This window comes from Mesocricetus auratus, unplaced genomic scaffold (genome assembly GCF_017639785.1).
Source record: "Mesocricetus auratus isolate SY011 unplaced genomic scaffold, BCM_Maur_2.0 Super-Scaffold_100013, whole genome shotgun sequence".
Taxonomy (NCBI): Eukaryota; Metazoa; Chordata; class Mammalia; order Rodentia; family Cricetidae; genus Mesocricetus; species Mesocricetus auratus.
The window spans coordinates 29,977,791-29,999,359 of record NW_024429196.1 but is presented as its reverse complement, the minus strand read 5'-3'; the positions used below and the strand labels follow the sequence as shown (position 1 = coordinate 29,999,359).

The window sequence follows — 21,569 nt, the reverse complement described above, 5'->3', positions numbered from 1 at the left end:
CCACTCTATTTGGTGTTCTGTAAGCTTCTTGTACCTTCATTGGCATGTCTTTCTTTAGGGTGGGAAAGTTTTCTTCTAAGATTTTGTTGAATATATTTTCTGCCCCTTTGAGGTGGTTTTCTTCACCTTCTTCTATACCTATTATTCTTAGGTTTGGTATTTTTATGGTGTCCCATATTTCCTGGATGTTTTGTGTTAGGCATTTGTTGGACTTAAGATTTTTCTTTGGTTGATGAATCAATTTCTCCTAGTGTATCTTTAACACCTGAGATTCTGTCTTCCATTTCTTTTATTCTTTTGGTTATTCTTGCATCTGTAGTACTTAACCGTTTGCCCAGCTTTTCTATTTCCAGCCTTCCTTCAGATTGTGGTATTTCTTTATTGTCCATTTCAGTTTTCAACCCTTGTACTGTTTGAATTGTTACCTGCAATTTTTGCTTTGTCTTTTCGACCACTTGTATTTTTTGAATTTTTGGGTTGTATTTTCTTCCATTTATTGCATTTTTTGGTTTGTTTTTCCTTCCATTTCTTGCGTTTTTTGTTTTGTTTTTCTTCCATTTCTTGCATTTTTGGTTTGCATTTTCTTCCATTTCTTGGTTTTCTTTTTCTTCCATTTCTTGCATTTTTTGGTTTGTTTATTCTTCCATTTTTTGAGGGATTTTCCTATATCCTCTTTTAGGGACTCTATCATTTTCATGAAGTTCTTTTTAAGATTATTCTCTTCTGCTTCGTTTGCATTGGAATGTTGGAGTCTTGCTGGTGTGTAGTCTGTAGAATCTGGCGGTGTCATATTTTTCTGTTGCTGAGTGTGTTTTTTTATTGTCTCTTTCCCATCCCTTCTTCTAGTGAGTGCAGAAAGAGTCCCTTACAGGTCTGGTGGTTAGGAGACCAGAGTTCCCTTTCAGTGGATGCAAGCAAGTCCAATACTCTGGTATTTCTCCTCTTCCTGGTCCTAGTCCTGGTCCTGTGGGTGGAGAAGACCGGGAATCTGGGGTGCATAGTCTCCCACCTGGAGGGTGACTCACTGGTAGTCGCCAGGCACTGGAGCATGGGCCCAGAAACAGACCCCAAATTGCCTGGTCCAGTGGGTGGAGAAGACAGGGAAACTGGGGTACATGCTCCCACCAGAAGGGGAGGCTCTCTGGCAGTCCCCAGGCACTGGAAGACAGGCCTGGATACAGGTCCTGGTTTACCTGGTCTCCTGATGCCGTTGGTGGAAGAGAAGACCAGAAATCTGGGGTTCATAGCTCCTGCTGAGAGGGGAGACTCTGTAGCAGTCCCCAGGCACTGGAAGCAATAATTTCTTTTTTAACATAATTCTTTACTGATTCTTTGGGAATTGCACATCATGCACCCCAATCCCACTCACCGACCAGTATGTCCATATCTGACCCTACCCCTACAACAAGCTCCCCAATGGAATAATTATCCCTCAAAATAATTCAAAACAAAACAAAACAAACAACAAAAAACCCACTATGCTCCTCTGTCTTTCTAGTACCTCTTCATTCATCCTAGTGGCATTAGGAGCTTCAGTGTGCTGCCAAGTATACTCTTTTGTCCAATTACTTCCACCAGTAAAGCGTTCACTGCAATAAATCACTAGTCTAGTTCCAGGCCTCTGGCACACCATCATTACTGGACCCTCAACAAACTCCCCTCAGATCCTGGGATTGCCCTGAGTCATGAAGATCCTGCCATTATTATCCCTCAGGACGAGGCACTTCAGGAACTCCATCAGGTCACAGATCGGGTAGATGTCAGGGTGGGCCAACCCAAGACCCAAGATGTGGTTCTTGGTGGTAGCTCAGCTAGTTGGTCTGGGCCACTGGGACTGCACCCCTCAGGCAAGGGACAGAGTCAGCTCTCCTAGGCTCCTGCCATAGGGGCCAGCTCTCCCATTGCCCTGTGATGGGTGGGGCCATTTTTCCCAAGTACAGGGGCCAGTTCACCCATGGTGGGTGGAGCCAGCTCTCTTGCTGCAGTGTCCAACTAGGACCATGGCCAGCTATCCCAGGGCCATTGAGGGGTGGGGCCAGCTCAGCCCATCTGTCAGGATTCAACATTGTGGTTCTTGTGATGACCCCCTCTGATAACACAGGCCGTGGACATCCTCACAGACACCATCTGCAGCAAGAACACAGACCCAGGCATGAATCTTGGTGGCAGCTTGTATCTGGACAACATCATGGCCTCCGTGGCAGCACAGGCCATCTTAATCAGTATGGCACTAGTGGCATCAAAGCCCTCAGACACAAACATGGTATCCAGTGACTGCCCAGACCTGAGACATCTGCACAGTCCCTGGTGGCAGCAGGAGCCACAGACATCAGCCCATACCCTGGATGCTCCTGGACCACAAACCCAGATATGACCTTTAACAGGAGCCTGGGACCCAAAAGACACCATTCCCCCATGTAGCAGCACAAGCCAACCAGATCAGCATGGCCCTGGTGGCAGCAAAACCCTCAGACACCAGTATGGCCACAGGTTACAGCCCAGACCCTGAGTATCTGTGTGGCCTTTGGTGGCACCATGGGCTGTGGACATCAACACAGTCCCTGGCTGTGGTAGGACCAAGGACTTAGACATGAGCCCCAGCAGCATCTGGGACTCTGATGTCACCTCACCATGGCTCCAGGTAAAAACCCAAACCCCTGGCATCAATATGACCTCCTATGGTATCAGGAATCACAAATATCAATGCAGACCCTGGCTGTGGTAGGTCCATAAAATGCCTAGTTTTTATACCTTGTTTAATTCATTTAAAGAATTTTCACATTACCCATTATAAAAGATTTTTATTTCATTCATTAATAAGAATATGACAGCTTCATTGTATCAGCACATTTCACAGAATTTTAGTTTGTTATTCATTCATATTTCATTAGGTTAATTAATAGGTAACTAGTAATTTTATTGCTTTTGGATAATGTTTCCCTTTTCTTTAAGAGACTTCAAATACATAGGTATAATGGCTTTAATCTCAGCATTCTAGAGGTAGACAGGAGTGGGTATATCTCTATGAGTTCCAGGTGAGCCTTGTGTACATAGCAAGTTCCAGACTAGCCAGGGGTATATAATGAGAAACTGTCTCAAAAATTCTTATTTGGGATATTTATTAATGAAATATACAAGTTCAACTGTATCCTTGAAACTTGGTAAATAATATTTTTAATTTATGTCCACATTCTTCTGGATCTTCTGTAAACACAACACTATCACCTTTCCTCTCTGATTTCTCTAAGATATTCTTTGTGCAAAAGATATTGCTAAAATTTAAAAAAAAGATATTGCTAAAATTTAACAATTTTTACAACAATATCCTGATTCAAATAAAGTATTTCAAATAACTTTTGAAAATTTAAAGAATTTATCTCATCAATTATATGTCCTTTTAATATTAATTTGATAACAACACAATTTAATATATTGGAGATACTTTATAAGTCTAACTTGCTTGTCTATAAACATAAAAGATCAAGTTTCACAAATCAACTTTTAAATCGAGAAAATTTGATGAATATGGAATTTAGATTCATGTGAATTAATTTTTCCTACCAAAGCTCAATAAGGCAAATTCTGAAACCTTTGAAAATACAAATATCAAATCTAGCTCTTGGTCTTGGATAAAATATGTAGAATTTCCTTCTACCTGTAACATGTACCTATCAAAAAAATAAAAGATGTATTTTCCAGAGACTTGTTCAGCTTTTTCCTCAGTCTCCCCACATATGAGTTATGATGATTCTTTTAGATGATTCTCTTCTTACCAGCCTCTCAGCCTTCCCACAAGGAAAACTTACTCTTGGAGCTCTGGTCCTTGGATTAATGAAGGGAGGCCTGGGACTCTTGGTCACCCCTGCCACATGTGCTTCACCTCCAAACTAAGAGTGGAATAAATGCAAAGTACTCACTTCTTTCTCAACAGATTTGAGGAGTATTACTTATCAATTACTTCTCACTGTTAACTCCATAAATGTTGAAAATTCTTCCAACTGTTACTGAAAAATGTCTCTTAAATGACTGTCCTCATCTCCTATCTCCTGCCCAAGACTTCTAGGTGAATCAGGTTGGTGTCAAGAGTCAGAAGAAATAACAGAAGTAGAGGCAGGAAAGAATCTATAGGGTAGGGCCTGGAGAAATGTCAAAGTTTTTAAAGGCTTGCTGCTTTTACAGAAGACTCAAATTTGTCTTCGAGTATCCAAATGGTGACCCGCAACCATCTGTAACTCCAGTTCCAGGTGATCTGTCACCCTCTCCTCCCCTCTATAGACACAGGCATTCACTAGGTACACATACATGTAGGCAAGACACTCATATATGTAAAGCAAAAATAAATCAGTCTTTCAAAACACAAGGATCTTTGAACTAAAAATCTTGATGTTATCTTTCAGACTTCCCACACAGCTCTGGAGAAGTGAATTGACGAGACAAGGTGATCTGATAAGAAGTGATATGTTCAACCGCCAGTATCCAAGACATCTCTCATGCCATGATACATAAACAAATCTTGTGGTAGGAATTCTGACAAGAGCCTCCACGTTAATACTCATCAGTGAATGGATAATTGGGATGTCCATCAAAACTAGAATTAGAAAAAAAGAATGTCTAATATAAGAAAGTGATTCTTCCTTGTTTTAAAGAAGGGATGTTCAAATGTTGGTCAGTACTAAAGGCTAGTTCAAGGTGTACTAGTCCCTGCTAACAAGTTCACTTTCTTTTTACTAATCACAGTGTGTTGCATATTGTACTGTAAAGTTTTATGTCAACTTGACACAAGCTAGAGTCACTGAGGGGAGAGAGCCTCAACTGAGAAATTGTCCCCATAAGATCCAGCTACCTGCAAGCCAACAGAGCATTTTCTTAGTGATTGATGTGAGAGGCCACAGTCCATCGTGGGTGGTGCCACTCATGGTCTGATGGTCTTGGGTTTTATAAGAAAGCAGACTGAGCAAGCCATCTAGAGCATCCCAATAAGCAGCACTCCTCCATGGCCTCTGCATCATCTCCTGCCTCCAGGTTGCTGCCCTGCTTGAGTTCCTGACCTCATTGCTTTTGATGATGAACTATTTATATGGAAGTGTGAGTGAAATAAACCCTTTCCTCCCCATGTTGCTTTGATCATGCTGTCTCTTCACAGCAATAGGAACCCTAGATAACACAGGTAAGTAACATGTTAAGTTTATAAATAGAAATCTTTTTTCAATTTTTTTAGACAGGGTCTCACATATCTCAGGCTGACCTCAAACTCACTATATAGATGACAATGATTGTGAACTTCTGACCCTCCTGCCTCCACCTCCCAATGTTGGGGCTATAGTTGTGTACCACCATACACAATTTAAGAATTTTGAGTTCCTTATTCTGGAAGAATACTTTGTAATTTAGTGACTAGTGACACAAAATATAATTAACAAAGATCATTCTTTTCATTCTTTATAATTCCTCTCTGCTTGCCACTCACTCTATCTTTGAATTATTCTTAACTTTTTCTATACTAATTAAAAGATTATTAATGGTGTATCTGCTATTTTCTTGAGCACATACAATTTTTAATCGGGCTATTCTCACTTCATACATCATTCATTATTTTTATTGTGAATTTAAATTCCCATGAGCATACTCCTGCCTAAGCTAATTTATAAGGTGTGTCTTTTCTCAGTTCCCACAATCTTACAGAAGGAAGGAAAAGTAGAAACCATTCGTTGGCTTCAAATTTCTTCCAACAATGGGAATATTTCCAAGATCTTTCTTCTGTTTCTTACCTCACTAATCTAATACATCTCTGTTCTCTGCATTGAGATCTCTGTATTTCTGAAAATGTAAAACAATAGTTTCTATTCTCACAAAGATAAAACAACTTATTTTGTACAAAGGTGACATTTGAGTGCTAAACAAATGTTCAGGAAAAGAAATTGAGAGACTTGAATCTATTAAAAACATCAAATTGACAAAGTATAATTAGCAATTCCATATGGAGTAGATATGAGAGTCTAAGACTGTGGTGTTTGATCTGGTTAGCAAAAAAATTTAAAAAAGAACTGAGATATGTGAGAGCAGGTATCATAAGCTCATATTTAGAAACATTTAATTCAGTCAGCTCTATGGCAAAGTATATATCCTACAACATAGCAATAGATGACAGAAGCCTACACAGAGCTTTAGTTTTAACAAACACATTGCATTATTCAGAAAGTTCAGTGAATTAAGACATACAGAGGGCATATGTGCAAGTAAAGCTGAACCTGGTTCCACCAATGGAAAAGAGCTCTGGAGGCAATCCCTAGCTCACTCTAGCTTTTGTCTTCTGTGTATCAAGGTAACTTTTCATAGATTACATTTCTACTCAGAAAACAAATTGAAGCAATGTATCAATCAAAGGTACTTACAAATGTGCAGAATTGTATCTTAAATTTCTGTTCAAGCCATCTAGGACTTTGATGTCCTCTGTAGTCAACTGGAATTCAAAAACCTGTCACAGAATTAGAAATTTTATTACTTTTATATTGCATATTGCCAGTCTGGGAAAACCAAGTAAATTCAACAGAGTGGTTCAGGGGCAATACTGAAAACACAGGAGACATATTTCAAATCTCTTGAAGAAATCAAGAAAAATATTCAAACTATTAAGGACCAATATGTGGAAAAGAAATAAAGCCATGTTCTTATATATAAGAAATTAAACCACACACCTACAAGTCAAGGAGAATAGGAAAGAAACAGAAATGAAACATATGAAATTCAAATACTGGAAAACCTTTTAAAACTGAAACTTAACTATAGAGTTTAATAAAATGTATGAACAGAGACTCCTATATTCCATTAGAAATGAGAAAATAAGTTTTATATAGTATAATTTATAAATTATCAAATGCAAACAGAATAGGAACTGGCTTCAAAGATGTTATCTAAGTTAGAAATAGATTAAACATGAAAATTATTATTGCTAGCTACCAATCAATATATTCAGACTAATGATTCTATGAATCTATAGTACTGCTGCAATGTGTGGTAGGAGACAAAAGAAATTCAGTATACAAACAGCTGATAAAACTATTAAAGGTAAGATGACTGTGATATTGAAGCATAAGCCACATAAACCCTTTCCTCCCCCTCAGTTGCTTTCAGTCATGGTTTTAAGCCAGCAACAGAAAACTAACTAGGGAATCCAGTAAACCCAATGTCAGCCATGTACAAGAGGGATTCTGCGTCAAACAGGTGAAAAGTGAGAACTGACACCCACAAGGTTATTCTCTGATATCCAAACACACATCATAGCTTGTACATACATACATACACACACACATACATACATACACACATACACAGAGAGAGAGGTTTTAAATGGCCTTACAGATAAAAGGAAATAACAGACATTTCTAAACTACTCCACCTCTACAACATCTGTGAGTAATGAAGTGTATCCTAAGCTAGTTAGCTAAAGGATAAAAAGAAAACTATAATGAAGGAGAGCTTTGACAGTACTACAACAGCCCAATCAATAGAGAAGCCTCACTATCATGCAAATGAGAAAACTCAATCCAGGCCAGCAAGATGGTACAGGAAGTAAAAGCACTCCTGGCACATGCTTGAAGACCTGAATTCAATCTTGGAAATTCATGGTGGAAAGAAAAGCTAACTCCTGAAAAGCTGTCACCTGATCTCCACATACACATCATGGCACATGCATGCATACATGTGCGTGCACACACACACACACACACAATTTTAAGAAGCTAACAAGTATGTGGTCAGTTTTTCATAAGGTTCCATGTGGCACTGAGAAGAAAATATATTCTTTTGTTTTTGGATGGAATGTTCTATAAATCTCTGTTAAACCCAATTGGGCCAAAACTTATATTAGTTCCTAAATAGACAGATAGACAAATAGAATACAACTGAACACTCTGATATTAACCCACACACATGCTAACAACTGATTTTTGACAAGCAAAAATTATACAGTAGAAAAAAAGACAGCATCTTCAACAAATGGTGCTGGCATAACTGGATGCTGGCAAGAAGAAGACTGCAGATATATTAATATCTATCACCATGCACAAAACTTAAATCCAAATGGATCAAAGACCTCAATATAAATCCAGTCAAAGTAAAGCTCTTAGAAGAGAAAGTGGGAAGTACCCTTGAACGAATTGGTACAAAAGAACACTTCCTGAACATAACACCACTAGCATGGACACTGAGAATGGCAATTAATAAATGGAACTTCCTGAAACTGAGAAGCGTCTTAAAGCAAAGGACACAGTCAACAAGACAAAAAGGCAACCCACAAAATGGGAAAAAATATTCACCAACCCCACATTTGACAGAGGGCTAATCTCTAAAATTTACAAAGAACTCAAGAAACTCTAAAACACCAAAGAACCCAATTAAAAAGTGGGGTACAGAACTGAATAGAGAATTCTCAGTAGAGGAATCTAAAATGTCTGATAGACACTTGAGAAAGTGTTCAACATCCTTAACCATTATGGTAATACAAATCAAAACAATGAGGACGTCTGTTCCACTATGATCATAGCAGTATTATTTGTAATAGCCAGAACCTGGAAGCAACCTAGATGCCCCTCAGATGAAGAGTGGATAGAGAAAATGTGGTACATTGACACAATGGAGTACTACTCAGTGGAAAACAACAATGGAATCTTGAAATTTGCAGGCAAATGGATGGCACTACAAGAAACCATCTTGCGTGTGGTAACCTAGTCACAAAAAGACACACATGGTGTGTACTCACTCATATATGGATTTTAGACATGGATCAGAGGAGTGTCAGCCTACAATCCCATTGCCAGAGAGTCTGGGAAACAGGAAGGACCCTAAAAGAGCTATGTATGGTACCCCCAGAAAAGGGTAATGGGACAGGATCTCCTGAGTGGATTGGGAGCATGGGTGGAGAGGAAGTGGAGCAGGGGGCAAAAAGAGAGGGAGAAGAGAAGGGGAGAGGAGGACATGGGGGAGGAGGAAGTTTGAGTTGGGGAAAGAAGAGAGGAGAGCAAGATGAGAGATACCATAATAGAGGGGAGTCATTATAGGTTTTGAGGAGAGATCTGGCACTAAGAGATCTACAATGATGACACCAACTGGCAAACTAAGCAACAGTGGAGAGGCTACCTTAAATGCCCTTCCCTGATAATGAGTTTGACAATTACCTTATATGCTATCCTAGAGCCTTCATCCAGTGGCTGATGGAAGCAGAGAGACACCCACAGCTAAACACTGAACTGAACTCCTGGAACCCAGTTGCAGAAAGGGAGGAGTGATGAGCAAAGAGGTCAAGACCTGGCTGGTGAAACCCACAGAGACAGCTGACTTGAACAAGGGGAAGCTCATGGACCCCAGGCTGATGGCTAAGAGGCCAGCATGGGACTTCAGATCCCCTATATTTGGTTGTCAGTGAGGAGGCCTAGAAATCTATGGGGCCTTGAGTAGTAGATCAGTATTTATCCCTGGCATCCAAATGGACTTTGGGAGCCCATTCCACATGGAGGGATTCTCTCTCAGTCTGGACACATGGGGGAAGGCATAGGCCCTGCCCTGGATGAAATCACAGACTCTGGAGATTCCCCCATGGATGCCTCGCTCTCCCTGGGGAGAGGAGTGGAAACTAGGTGGGGGGTTGAGGAGGTTGGTGGGGTGGGGTGAAGGGGAGGGAGAGAGAACTGGGATTGACATGTGAAGCAAGCTTGATTCTAATTTAAATAAAAAAGGTTTTTTTAAAAAAACAGGCTAACAACACAAAGATGTTCTGAAAGATCACAAAAGACCCATGTCAAGGATATGTGCCTGGTTAGTCTTAAGTCAACTTGACATAAGCTAGAGTTAACTGAAAGGAGAGAACTTCGATTGAGAAAATGCCTCCATAAGATCCAGATGTAATGTATTTCTTAGTTATTGATTGAGGAGAGATGCCCAGTTCATTGTGGGTGATGCCATCCCTGGGATGGTGGCCCTGGGTTCTATAAGAAAGCCATGAAGGGCAAGTCAGTAAGCAATGTTCATTCATGGCCTTTGCATCAGTTGTTGCCTCCAGGTTCCTGTCCTGTTTGAGTTTCTATCACAAATTACTTTGATGGTGAACTGTGATATGGAAACATAAGCCAAATAATTTGCTCCCCAAGTTGTTTTTGATCATGATGTTTCATGACAGCAATAATAGCCCTAAGACCGGATCTATTTCACAATGCTTCAAGGCCTACAACTCTGTCATCACCTGCATGAACTTTTTGATCCTCTCTTCATTGAAACTCCTGGCCAGGACCACAATTCCACGTTGCAACAGGTAACGAAGGGCAACCAATGCTGAAGTTTGCTTGTACTTTTTCGCCATGGCACAAATAACTGGATCATCTAAGAGAACTGGACTGTTTTGATCCACCCTGGAAGGGAAGGTAAAATGCTGAACTTCAGAAGTTCAAATTGCCTTAAGAATAGGAGGCTTACAAAACAGGTATATATTCAGACCATAGATATGTAACTGTTCTCCTTAGGCAAGCAGAGTCAATATCATCTCAAGTCTTCTCATAAATTTAAATACCAGCTACTCTAAGTCAGTTAGTTGAGAATTAGATCTAGAAAGTTGCTATAGAATTAAATGTATTTCAACAATGATATTTGAGATTCACTGTTGACTTTATTACATACCATAATGGGTCTCGTGAACTTCCCAGTGTACAGTAGGCAATCAGAGCGATGTCTTTTGACTGACAATAGTCGAGCATTTTGCTCTGGTTGAGATAAACATGGCATTCTACCTGATAGGAAACAGTCAGATTATGAGGCTTTGTATTAATACAAAAGGGAGAGATGTCAAAATGAAAGAACTTAAAATTTTAAAGGGTATAACATGAAATTTGAAGTCAAAAATAGCATTTAGTAGCAATCACTTTAACAAAATAAATTTAATTCCTCTTTCTTTTTTATTTTTTATTTATTTATTTTTCAGTTTAAATTGAGATAAGAAACAAGGTTGCTTCACAAGTCAGTTCCAGGTCCCTCTCCCTTTCCCTCCCCTCCTCCCATGCCCCCCCCCGTTATCCCCTCATTCCCCCAGGGAGGGTGAGGCCTTCCATGGGGGGTGTCCATAGTCTGTCATTTCATATAGGGCAGGGCCTAGACCCTTCCATAAGAGTTCAGGGTGAGAGTGCACCTCACATTGTTCGATGAGAGTACAAAGTCCATGTGTATACTCGGGATGGGTACTGATCTGCTGCCCAAGGCTCAACAGATTACCTAGTACTGACACATTCAGGGGGTCTTGATCAGGCCCATGCTGGATTCCCAAGCTGATGCCTGGGATTCAAGAGTTAACCTTTGTCAGGTCAGCTGTTTCTGGGGGTTAAACCAGCCCAGTCTTAATCCCTTTGGTCATCAGTCCTCCCTCTCTATTACTGGCTTTCTTGAGTTCAGCTCAGTACTTAACCGAGGGAGTCTGCCTCTTCTTCGATCAGCCACTAAATGAAGTTTCTGTTTCCCAGACTCTCTGGCCATTGAATTGTAGGCTGGCACTCCCCAGATCTATGTCTAAAATCCATATATGAGAGAGTACATGCCATGTTTCTCTTTTTGTGACTGGGTTACCTCACTCAGGATGGTTTCTTCTAGTGTCATCCATTTGCCTGCGAATCTCAGGATTCCATTGTTTTTTTCTGCTGAATAGTACTCCATTGTGTAGATGTACCACATTTTCTCTATCCACTCTTCAGTTGATGGGCATCTAGGTTGCTTCCAAGTTCTGGCTATTACAAATAATGCTGCTATGAACATAGTGGAACAGACATCTTTGTTGTATGAATGTGCATCTTTTGGATATATGCCTAAGAGTGGAGTTGCTGGGTCTTGTGATATGTTTATTCCCATTTTTCTGAGGAATCTCCATATAGATTTCCAAAGTGGCTGAACCAGTTGGCACTCCCACCAGCAATGGAGGAGTGTCCCCCTTTCACCACATCCTCTCCAGCATAAATTGTCCTTGGTGTTTTTGATTTTAGCCATTCTAACAGGAGTGAGATGGTATCTCAGAGTTGTTTTGATTTGCATTTCCCGGATGGCTAAGGATATTGTGTACTTTCTCAAGTGCCTCTCAGCCATTTTAGACTCCTCTATTGAAAATTCTCTATTTAGTTCTGCAGCCCACTTTTTAATTGGGTCCTTTGATGTTTTGGAGACTTGCTTCTTGAGTTCTTTGTAAATTTTGGAGGACAACCCTCTGTCAGATGTGGCATTAGTGAATATATTTCCCATTCTGTGGGCTGCCTTTTTGTCTTGCTGACTGTGTCCTTTGCCTTACAGAAGCTTCTCAGTTTCAGGAGGTCCCATTTATTAATTGTTGATCTCACTGTCTGTGCTATTGGTGTTATGTTCAGGAAGCTGTGTCCTGTACCAATTCGTTCAAGGTTACCACCCACTTTCTCTTCTAAGAGGTTCAGTGTGGCTGGATTTATGTTGAGGTCTTTGATCCATTTGGACTTAAGTTTTGTGCATGGCAATAAACATGGATCGATCCGCATTCTTCTACATGTCAGCCTCCAGTTATGCCAGCACCATTTGTTGAAGATGGTTTCTTTATTCCATTGTATATATTTAGCTTCTTTGTCAAAGATCAGATGTTCGTACGTGTGTGGGTTAATATCCGTGTTTTCAATTCAATTCCATTGGTCTACCTGTCTATTTTTGTGCCAATACCAAGCTATAATAGAGCTTGAGGTCAGGGATGGTGATGCCTCCGGACGTTGCCTTGTTGAACAGGGTTGTTTGGGTTATCCTGGGTCTTTTGTTTTTCCATACAAAATTGATTATTGTTCTTTCAAGGTCTGTGAAGAATTGTGCTGGGATTTTAATGGGGATTGCATTGAATCTGTAGATTGCTTTTGGAAGGATTGCCATTTTTACTACATTGATCCTTCCTATCCAAGAGCATGGGAGATCTTTCCATTTTCTGAGGGCTTCTTTAATTTCTTTCTTTAAAGATTCAAAGTTCTTGCGATACAGGTCTTTCACTTGTTTGGTTAGCATTACCCCAAGGTATTTAATGTTGTTTGTGGCAATTGTAAAGGGTGATGTTTCTCTGATTTCTTTCTCAGCCCTTTTATCGTCTGTATATAGTAGGGCTACTGATTTTCTTGAGTTGATCTTGTAGCCTGCCACTTTGCTGAAGGTGTTAATCAACTGTAAGAGTTCCTGGGTAGAGTTCTTTGGGTCATTGATGTAAACTATCATATCATTTGCAAGCAGTGAAAGTTTGACCTCTTCCTTCCAAATTTGTATCCCCTTCATCCCCCTTTGTTGTCGTATGGCAATAGCTAGAACTTCAAGTACAATGTTGAAAAGGTATGGAGAGAGTGGACAGCCTTGTTTTGTTCCTGATTTTAGAGGAATTGTGTTGAGTTTCTGTCCATTTAGTTTGATGTTGGCTGTTGGTTTACTGTATATAGCTTTTATTATGTTTAAGTATGTCCCTGTTATCCCACATCTCTCCAAGACCTTTATCATGAAGGGGTGTTGGATTTTGTCAAAGGCTTTTACAGCATCTAGTGAGATGATCATGTGATTTTTGTTTTTCAGCTTGTTTATATGGTGGATTACGTTGATGGATTTTCATATGTTGAACCATCCCTGCATCCCTGGGATGAAACCTATTTGATCGTGGTGAATGATTGTTTTGATGTGTTCTTGGATCCGATTTGCCAGTATTTAATTGAGTATTTTTGCATCAATGTTCATGAGGGATATTGGTCTGAAGTTCTCTTTCTTAGTTGTATCTTTGTGTGGCTTGGGGAATCAAGGTTATTGAAGCCTCATAGAAAGAGTTTGGCAAAGACCCTTCTGCTTCTATTGTGTGGAATACTTTGAGAAGACTTGGTTTAAGCTGTTCTTTGAATTTCTGGTAGAATTCTGCACTGAGGCCATCTGGACCTGAACTTTTTTTGGTTGGGAGACTTTTGATGACTGCTTCTATTTCCATAGGGGTTATAGGTCTATTTAAATTGTTTATCTGTTCTTGATTTAGTTTTGGCAAGTGATAGCTATCCAGGTAGTCGTCCATTTCCTTTAAATTTTCGAATTCCTCTTTCTTGTAGAAAGCTTTTTAAATGTATATCTGAGAAGAAATAATTCTATGGAACAGTTTTTGAATGATAAATAATCTTTTCCAATTCATGAGGCCTTGGCAGATGTCATAGTTGGAATAAGAAAAATGAACTTGTAAATTTCAATACTAAATCACAGTAGAAACAAGAATTTGGCCAAAGGCTCATGATGGGATTGTGACAACAAAAGAACCAGCCTGATAGGATTTATATTCAGGAAGGAAATCCATAAGTCCATCATAGTACAGAAAGTAAACAAATCCATTTGCTCATGCTGGCTTTCACTGTGGCAGTTCAATTACAACATCAGTAGTCATAGGCAAACTATTAATGTTTACATTATATCATATAAAATTGACTTTTATAATTATGTGTAAAATAAAATATAGCAAAGTATCATGTAAGAAAATTTAAAGGGGCTGGTAAAATGGCTTAGCAGGTCAAGGTACTTAATATCACACCTAGTGACCCGATTTCAATTCCTACTGACCCACATGTTGGAAAGAGAGAACCAACCAATTCCAGTAGTCCTCTGACTTCAACATATGTACTGGGGTGTGTGTGTGTGTGTGTGTGTGTGTGTGTGTGTGTGTGTGTGTGTGTGTGTGTAAACAGTTGATTTGCTGTCAGAAAGCAGAAAGGAGTAGACTATGATGTGTGTGGTCTGGCAAAAGGACACCTCAAAGTGCTCTGTCCAAAATTCCCATCATGATTTCTCTATAACTAAGTAGGATATCTCACAAATCTAGATGAATCTGATAGCTCCCAGTTAATTTCCCTATACCTATGATTGTAGTTAATACATCTGAAATCAGAGGTGTCAGAACCAAGGACACAACCATCTAACATGTATGTTTGTACCATCGATCTTTTACTTTGGCTCCATCATTCTTTACTGCCCACACTCTTTCTAGGACCTTTCTTTCTGTACACAGTTCCCTCCACAGCATCTTTCTTCATCCAATTGTTTCTCATAGATGAGAAGGGTGTCTTCTTCTCAAAGGCCACATTATTACCACTGCCTCCTTTGATTGTCTTTTCCTGATCTATTTTTGTATCCAATTAACCCTAAGCTAGCCCCTAATGCACCACCATCTTTCTCATACCGCTAATGAAGGGACTTCTATGTCCTCTCAAAGAGATTAAACTTTTTAAAGTTCTGCCCAATGAAGGTAAAATGAACAGGACTAGACAACAAATAGATATGAGTTAGTGGTACAAGAAGAACAAATGTAGGCATAAAAGATCAAGGAGTAGAAAGGGCTCACCTGGTTGCACACAGGCTTGTACTTGAGCCCTGGTTTGTTCAGGATCATCTCCAGCTGTCTGCGGTTAAAATTGGACACCCCAATAGACTTGGCCAGTCCTGCGTCCTTACACTTCTCCATGGCCTGATATGGAAGAGACAGTAAAGGATAAATTGTACAGTTTGTCTAAGAAGTGGTGTTAAAAGGGTTACTTTCAAGAAATGTTGGCTTTGACAGTCTAGAAAGGGAGAATTTGTAGAGAAACTAAGGAGCAGAGGAAGTGAAAGCAAGAAACAATTCCTGTGTCCTTAGGAAATAGGTGACATGAGAGGCCAGGCCAGCATCCTGAAAACCAGGTAAGCCTCCACCCCAACCAACTCCCACCTGCCCCAACCAGCATAAGCTCAAGTTCCTTTCCTCTCCTTGCCATGTGATCCCTGCTGACACCTTTAGCTGAAGCCTTCCACTCCCCAGAGGCAAGGCTAGCAACCTGGACCCCAAGTAAAACCCTCCACCCCACCCATGCCTGCCCAATATAACCCCAACCACTCCACCTATCCTTATCACCACCTCCTATCCCATACCTAGCCATCCAATCCCCAGAAACCAGACCAGCAACCTGAACCCCAGGTAATACTGCCCCCCCATCCCACCTGTGTTTGACCAGCATAACTCCAACTACCCCTCCTCTCCTTATCACCATATCCTGGCTCACACCTCTGGTGGAAGCCTTCTACCCTATCAGAGTCCAGGCCAGAACCCTGATCCCCAGAGGCCAGACCAACTTCGTGAACCCCAAAGACCAGGCTTACTCCCTGAAAACCTGGCAGAAATCTCCTTCTCCATGAGTAGCTAGTCCAGCATCTGGACCCCAGAGGACCTCAGCCAGATCAGAAGCCATGCACATACCTAACCAGAACATCAGCCAAAAACTTGGGGCAGCAACCCCCTGCTGGACAAGAGGCCATCCAGGACATCATAAGTCCAACCCCTAATGTGAGTGAAGATCATCTACTCAACCACAGGCCACAGGATATAGGAGACTGTAGGAGTGAACCCCACAAAGCTATCCGCCCATGAGGGTGGGGACATGTAAACTGACACAGGTAGATATAAAAGGAAGTGAAAGGAAAAGGAACCTCCCTTTTTTCTCTTGGAAGCCAGCCAGGCTTCTAACTCCTAGTTTGTGCGACTCTCTCTCTCTGCATTGAATATCGTCTTTAGGAGACTAGAGAGGAAACAAAATCTAAGGAAGGAAACATCCACCCAACAAAGATAAATTCTGAAATTGGCACCTACACCTATAATCACTCCCAATCCAGATACCTAAAAGTAAGTATAAAAATACAAACAATGAGCAGAGCTGGATCCCAGCCCAACAGGATTCAGCCTACCCAGAGACTTCCAGCTTCCCAGTCCCAGTCTCCACCCATGGGACAGGGGAGGTGAGGCAAGCCTAACTTCCAGTGGCCTGAGCAGAAACGCCGGAGACCTAAGGACGGAGTACAGTGGATCAGGATCCCACACCGATGGGATTCAGCCTGCCCAGAGACTGCCATCTTTCAAGTCCATTCTCCACCCAAAGGTCAGGTGACATAAGTATGGGCCTGTCTCCAGCCTGCTTTCTCGTAGCCTGAGCAGAACTACCGGAGACCTGAGGACTGCAGACAGCAGAGCTGAGTCCCACACCAACAGGATTCAGCCCACCCAGAGACTGCCAACTTCCAAGTCCCAGTCTCCACCCATGAGACAGGCAAGGCAAGGGTCCAGCGTACCGAGTTTGCTAAGATCCCAATACTAGGACAGACTCCATCCATACAAGAGGAAAGCCACCAGGGTATTGGACCTGCTCCCACCCACCAGAAAGGGGTCACATACCCACCAGGGGAGGAAGAGACTCCTTCTGCACACCCACCAACAGAAAAAAACCAATATGACACCACCAGAACCTAGAGAATCTATACCCGCAAGACCTGAACAGCCCATTGCAGAAGAAGCAGATGAGAAAGACTTTAAAAGCAACTTCATGAAAATGATAGAGGCTCTCAAAGAAGATATGAGAAAATATCTTAAAGACATGGAAGAAAAAAACAAAGCAAAAAATACAAGAATTGCAAGAAATGGAGGAAAAAATCCAAAATATGCAAAAATGCAAGAAATGGAAGAAAAGACAAACCAAAAACTTCAACAAATGCAAGAAAGAGAGGAAAAGACAAAGCAAAAATTACAAGGAACAATTCAAAAAGTACAAGGGGTGAAAGCTGAAATAGAAACAATTAAAAAAAACATAGTCTGAAGAATGCTGGAAATAGAAAAGCTGGGCAAATGGTCAGGTACTACAGATACAAGCATAACCAACAGAATACAAGAGATGAAAGAAAGAATATCATGTGTTGAAGATACACTAGGGGAAATAGATTCGACCAAAGAAAATCTTAAGTCCAACAAATCCCTAACACAAAATAGCCAGGAAATATGGGACGCCATGAAAAAACCAAACCTAAGAATAATAGGTATAGAAGAAGGTGAAGAAATCCACCTCAAAGGGACAGAAAACATATTCAACAAAATCATAGAGTAAAACTTTCCCAACTTAAAGAAAGGCATGAAAATGAAAGTACAAGAAGCCTACAGAACACCAAATAGAGTGGACCACAAAAGGAAATACCCTCGCCACATAATAGTAAAACCCCCAAACATACAGAATAAAGAAAGAATATTAAGAGTAGTAAAGGAAAAAGGCCAAGTAACATACAAAGGCAAACCTATCAGAATCGCACCTGATTTCTTCAAGGAAAATCTAGAAGCCAGAAGATCCTGGATAGATATTATACCAAAACAAAGAGACCACAGATGCCAGGCCAGACTGCTATACCCCAGCAAAACTATCAATCACTATAGATGGAGAAATCAAGATATTCCATGACAAAACCAGATTTAAACAATAAGTATCCACTAACTCAGTCCTACAAAAAGTTCTGGAAGGAAAACCGCAACTCAAGGGAGTTAACTACAACCAGAAAAACATAGGCAATACATAATCCCACTTTACCAACAGCCAAGAGAAAAGATGTGGAAATTCACATTTAATTCCACCACCATCAACTATTCCAAAACAAACAAGAATGAGCAGTCAATGGTCATTAATATCCCTAAATATTAATGGCCTTAAGTGCCCACATGAAGAAACTGAAGAATAGTTATACTAGAGAATTAGCAGCACAACTGAGAGCTCTAGAACACATAGAAGCAAACTCCCCCAGGAAGAGTAGATGCCAGGAAATAATAAAATAGAGGCCTGAAATCAATAAAGCAGAGACTAGGAAAACAATACAAAGAATCAATGCAACGAAGAGTTGGTTCTTTGAGAAAATCAACAAGATAGACAAACCTTTATCCAAACTTACCAACCGACAGAGTGTGAACATGAAAATTAACAAAATCAGAAATGAAAAGGGAGACATAAAAATGGACACTGAGGAAATCCAGAGAATCATCATGTAATACTTTGAAAAACTATACTCCACACAATTTAAAAATCTAAAGGAAATGGACAATTTTCTGGGAAGCTATCACTTGCGAAAATTAAATCAAGAACAGATACACAATTTAAATAGACCGATTACCCCTAAAGAAATAGAAGCAGTCATCAAAAGTCTCCCAACTAGAAAAGTCCAAGGCCAGATGACCTCAGTGCAGAATTCTACCAGAAATTCAAAGAACAGCTTATAGCAATTCTTCTGGAAATATTCACACAATAGAAGCAGAATGGTCTTTGCCAAACTCTTTCTATGAGGCTTCAATTGCCTTGATCCCCAAGCCACACAAAAACACAACTAAGAAAGAGAACTTGAGACCAATATCCCTCATGAACACTGATGCAAAAATACTCAATAAAATAGTGGCAAATCGGATCCAAGAACACATCAGAAAACTCATCCAACATGATCCAATAGGCTTCATCCCAAGCACGTAGAGTTGGTTCAATATATGAAAATCCATCAATGTAATCCACAATATAAACATGCTTAGAAACAAAAATCACATGATCATCTCACTGGATGCTGAAAAAGCCTTTGACAAAATCCAACACCCCTTCACAATAAAGGTCTTGGAGAGATCTGGGATAACAGGAACTTACCTAAACATAATAAAAGCTATATACAGCAAACCAACAGCCAGCATAAAACTAAATGGACAGAAACTCAATGGAATTCCTCTAAGATCAGGAACAAGACAAGGCTGTCTACTCTCTCCAGACCTCTTCAATATTGTACTTGAAGTTCTAGCTAGAGCAATATGACAACAAATGGAGATCAAGGGAATACAAATTGGAAAGGAAGAGGTCAAACTTTCACTATTTGCAGATGATATGATAGTTTACATAAATGACCCAAAGAACTCTACCAGGGAACTCTTACAGCTGGTTAACACCTTCAGCAAAGTGGCAGGCTACAAGATCAACTCAAGAAAATCAGTAGCCCTGCTATATACAGACAATAAAAGGGCTGAGAAAGAAATCAGAGAAACATCACCCTTTACAATAGCCACAAACAAAATAAAATACCTTGGGGTAACGCTAACCAAACAAGTGAAATACCTGTATAGCAAGAACTTTGAGTCTTTAAAGAAAGAAATCACAGAAGACACCAGAAAATGGAAAGATCTCCCATACTCTTGGATAGATAGGATCAACATAGTAAAAATGGCAATCTTACCGAAAGCAATATACAGATTTAACACAATCCATATTAAAAATCCCAGCACAATTCTTTACAGACATTGAAAGAACAGTAATCAACTTTGTATGGATAAACAAAAGACCCAGGATAGCCAAAAATCCTTATTCAACAAAGCAACATCTGGAGGCGTCATCATCCCAGACTTCAAGCTCTATTACAGAGCTATAATCCTGAAAACAGCTTGGTATTGGCACAAAAATAAACAGGTAGACCAATGGAATCAAATTGAAAGCCCTGAGATTAACCCATACATGTATGAACATCTGATTTTCAACAAAGAAGCTAAAAATATACAATGGAAAAAAAGAAAGCATCTTCAACAAATGGTGCTGGAATAACTGGATGCTGGCATGTAGAAGAATGTGGATAGATCCATGTCTATTGCCATGCACAAAATTAAGTCCAAATGGATCAAAGACCTCAACAAAAATCCAGCCACACTGAACCTGTTAGAAGAGTAAGTGGGAGGCACCCTTGAACGAATTGGTACAGGAGAAAACTTCCTGAACATAACTCCAGTAGCACCTCCTGAAACTGAGAAGCTTCTGTAAGGCAAAGGACAGAGTAAGCAAGACAAAAAGGAACCCCACAGAGTGGGAAAAAATATTCACTAACACCACATCTGACAGAGTCCTGATCTCCAAAATTTACAAAGAACACAAGAAGCAAGTCTCCAAAACACCAAAGGATCCAATCAAAAAATGGGGTACAGAACTAAATAGAGAATTCTCAATAGAGGAGACTAAAATGGCTGAGAGGCACTTGAGAAAGTGCTCAACATCCCTAGTCATCCAGGAAATGCAAATTGAAACAACTCTGAGATAGCATCTTACTCCTGTAAGAATGGCTACAATCAAAAACTCCAAGGACAGTTGAAGCTGGAGAGGATGTAGAGAAAGGAAACACTCCTCCACTGCTGGTAGAAGTCCCGACTTGTAAAGCCACTTTGGAAATCAGTATGGAGATTTCTCAGGAAAATGGGAATCAGTCTACCACAAAACCCAGCAATTCCACTCTTAGGCATATGTCCAAAAGGTGCGCATTCATACAACAAGGATGTCTGCTCCACTATGTTCATAGCAGCATTATTTGTAATAGCCAGAACCTGGAAGCAACCTAGATGCTCCTCAACTTAAGAGTGGATAGAAAAAATATGGTACATTTACACAATGGAGTACTATTCAGTGGAAAAAAAATGTAATCTTGAAATTTGCAGGCAAATGGAAGGCACTAGAAGAAACCCAGTCACAAAAAGAGAAACATGGTTTGTACTCATTCATTTATCAATTTTAGACATGAATCAGGGGAGTGCCAGCCTACAGTCCCACAGCCAGAGAGTCTAGGAAACAGAACCTTCATTCAGTGGCTGATGGAAGCAGAGGCAGACTCCCACAGCTAAACACTGAGCTGAACTCAAGGAACACAGTGACAGAGAGGGGGGACTGATGAGCAAAGGAATTAAGACTGGGCTG

The 21,569-nt window shown here is 40.3% G+C and overlaps 1 protein-coding gene across 3 annotated transcripts in view; it reads right to left on the bottom strand.

Annotated features, from left to right (window-relative positions):
* The window catches only part of LOC101841539 (3-alpha-hydroxysteroid dehydrogenase), a 44,937-nt gene that overhangs the window by 8,028 nt on the left and 15,340 nt on the right, over positions 1-21,569 (bottom strand). Inside the window, exons 5-9 of one of the 3 annotated variants that reach the window (XM_021228168.2) lie at positions 15,377-15,499; positions 10,666-10,775; positions 10,235-10,400; positions 6,393-6,475; positions 1,376-2,127 (exon numbers count right to left, since the gene is read on the bottom strand). In XM_021228168.2, the coding sequence (XP_021083827.1) occupies positions 2,115-2,127; positions 6,393-6,475; positions 10,235-10,400; positions 10,666-10,775; positions 15,377-15,499 (495 nt within the window). In that variant the 3' untranslated portion in view covers positions 1,376-2,114. Of the gene's footprint in view, positions 1-1,375; positions 2,128-2,784; positions 4,589-6,392; positions 6,476-10,234; positions 10,401-10,665; positions 10,776-15,376; positions 15,500-21,569 lie in introns of those variants that run through there. The other 2 variants (XM_005071744.4, XM_040755559.1) reach the window with 2 other exon arrangements.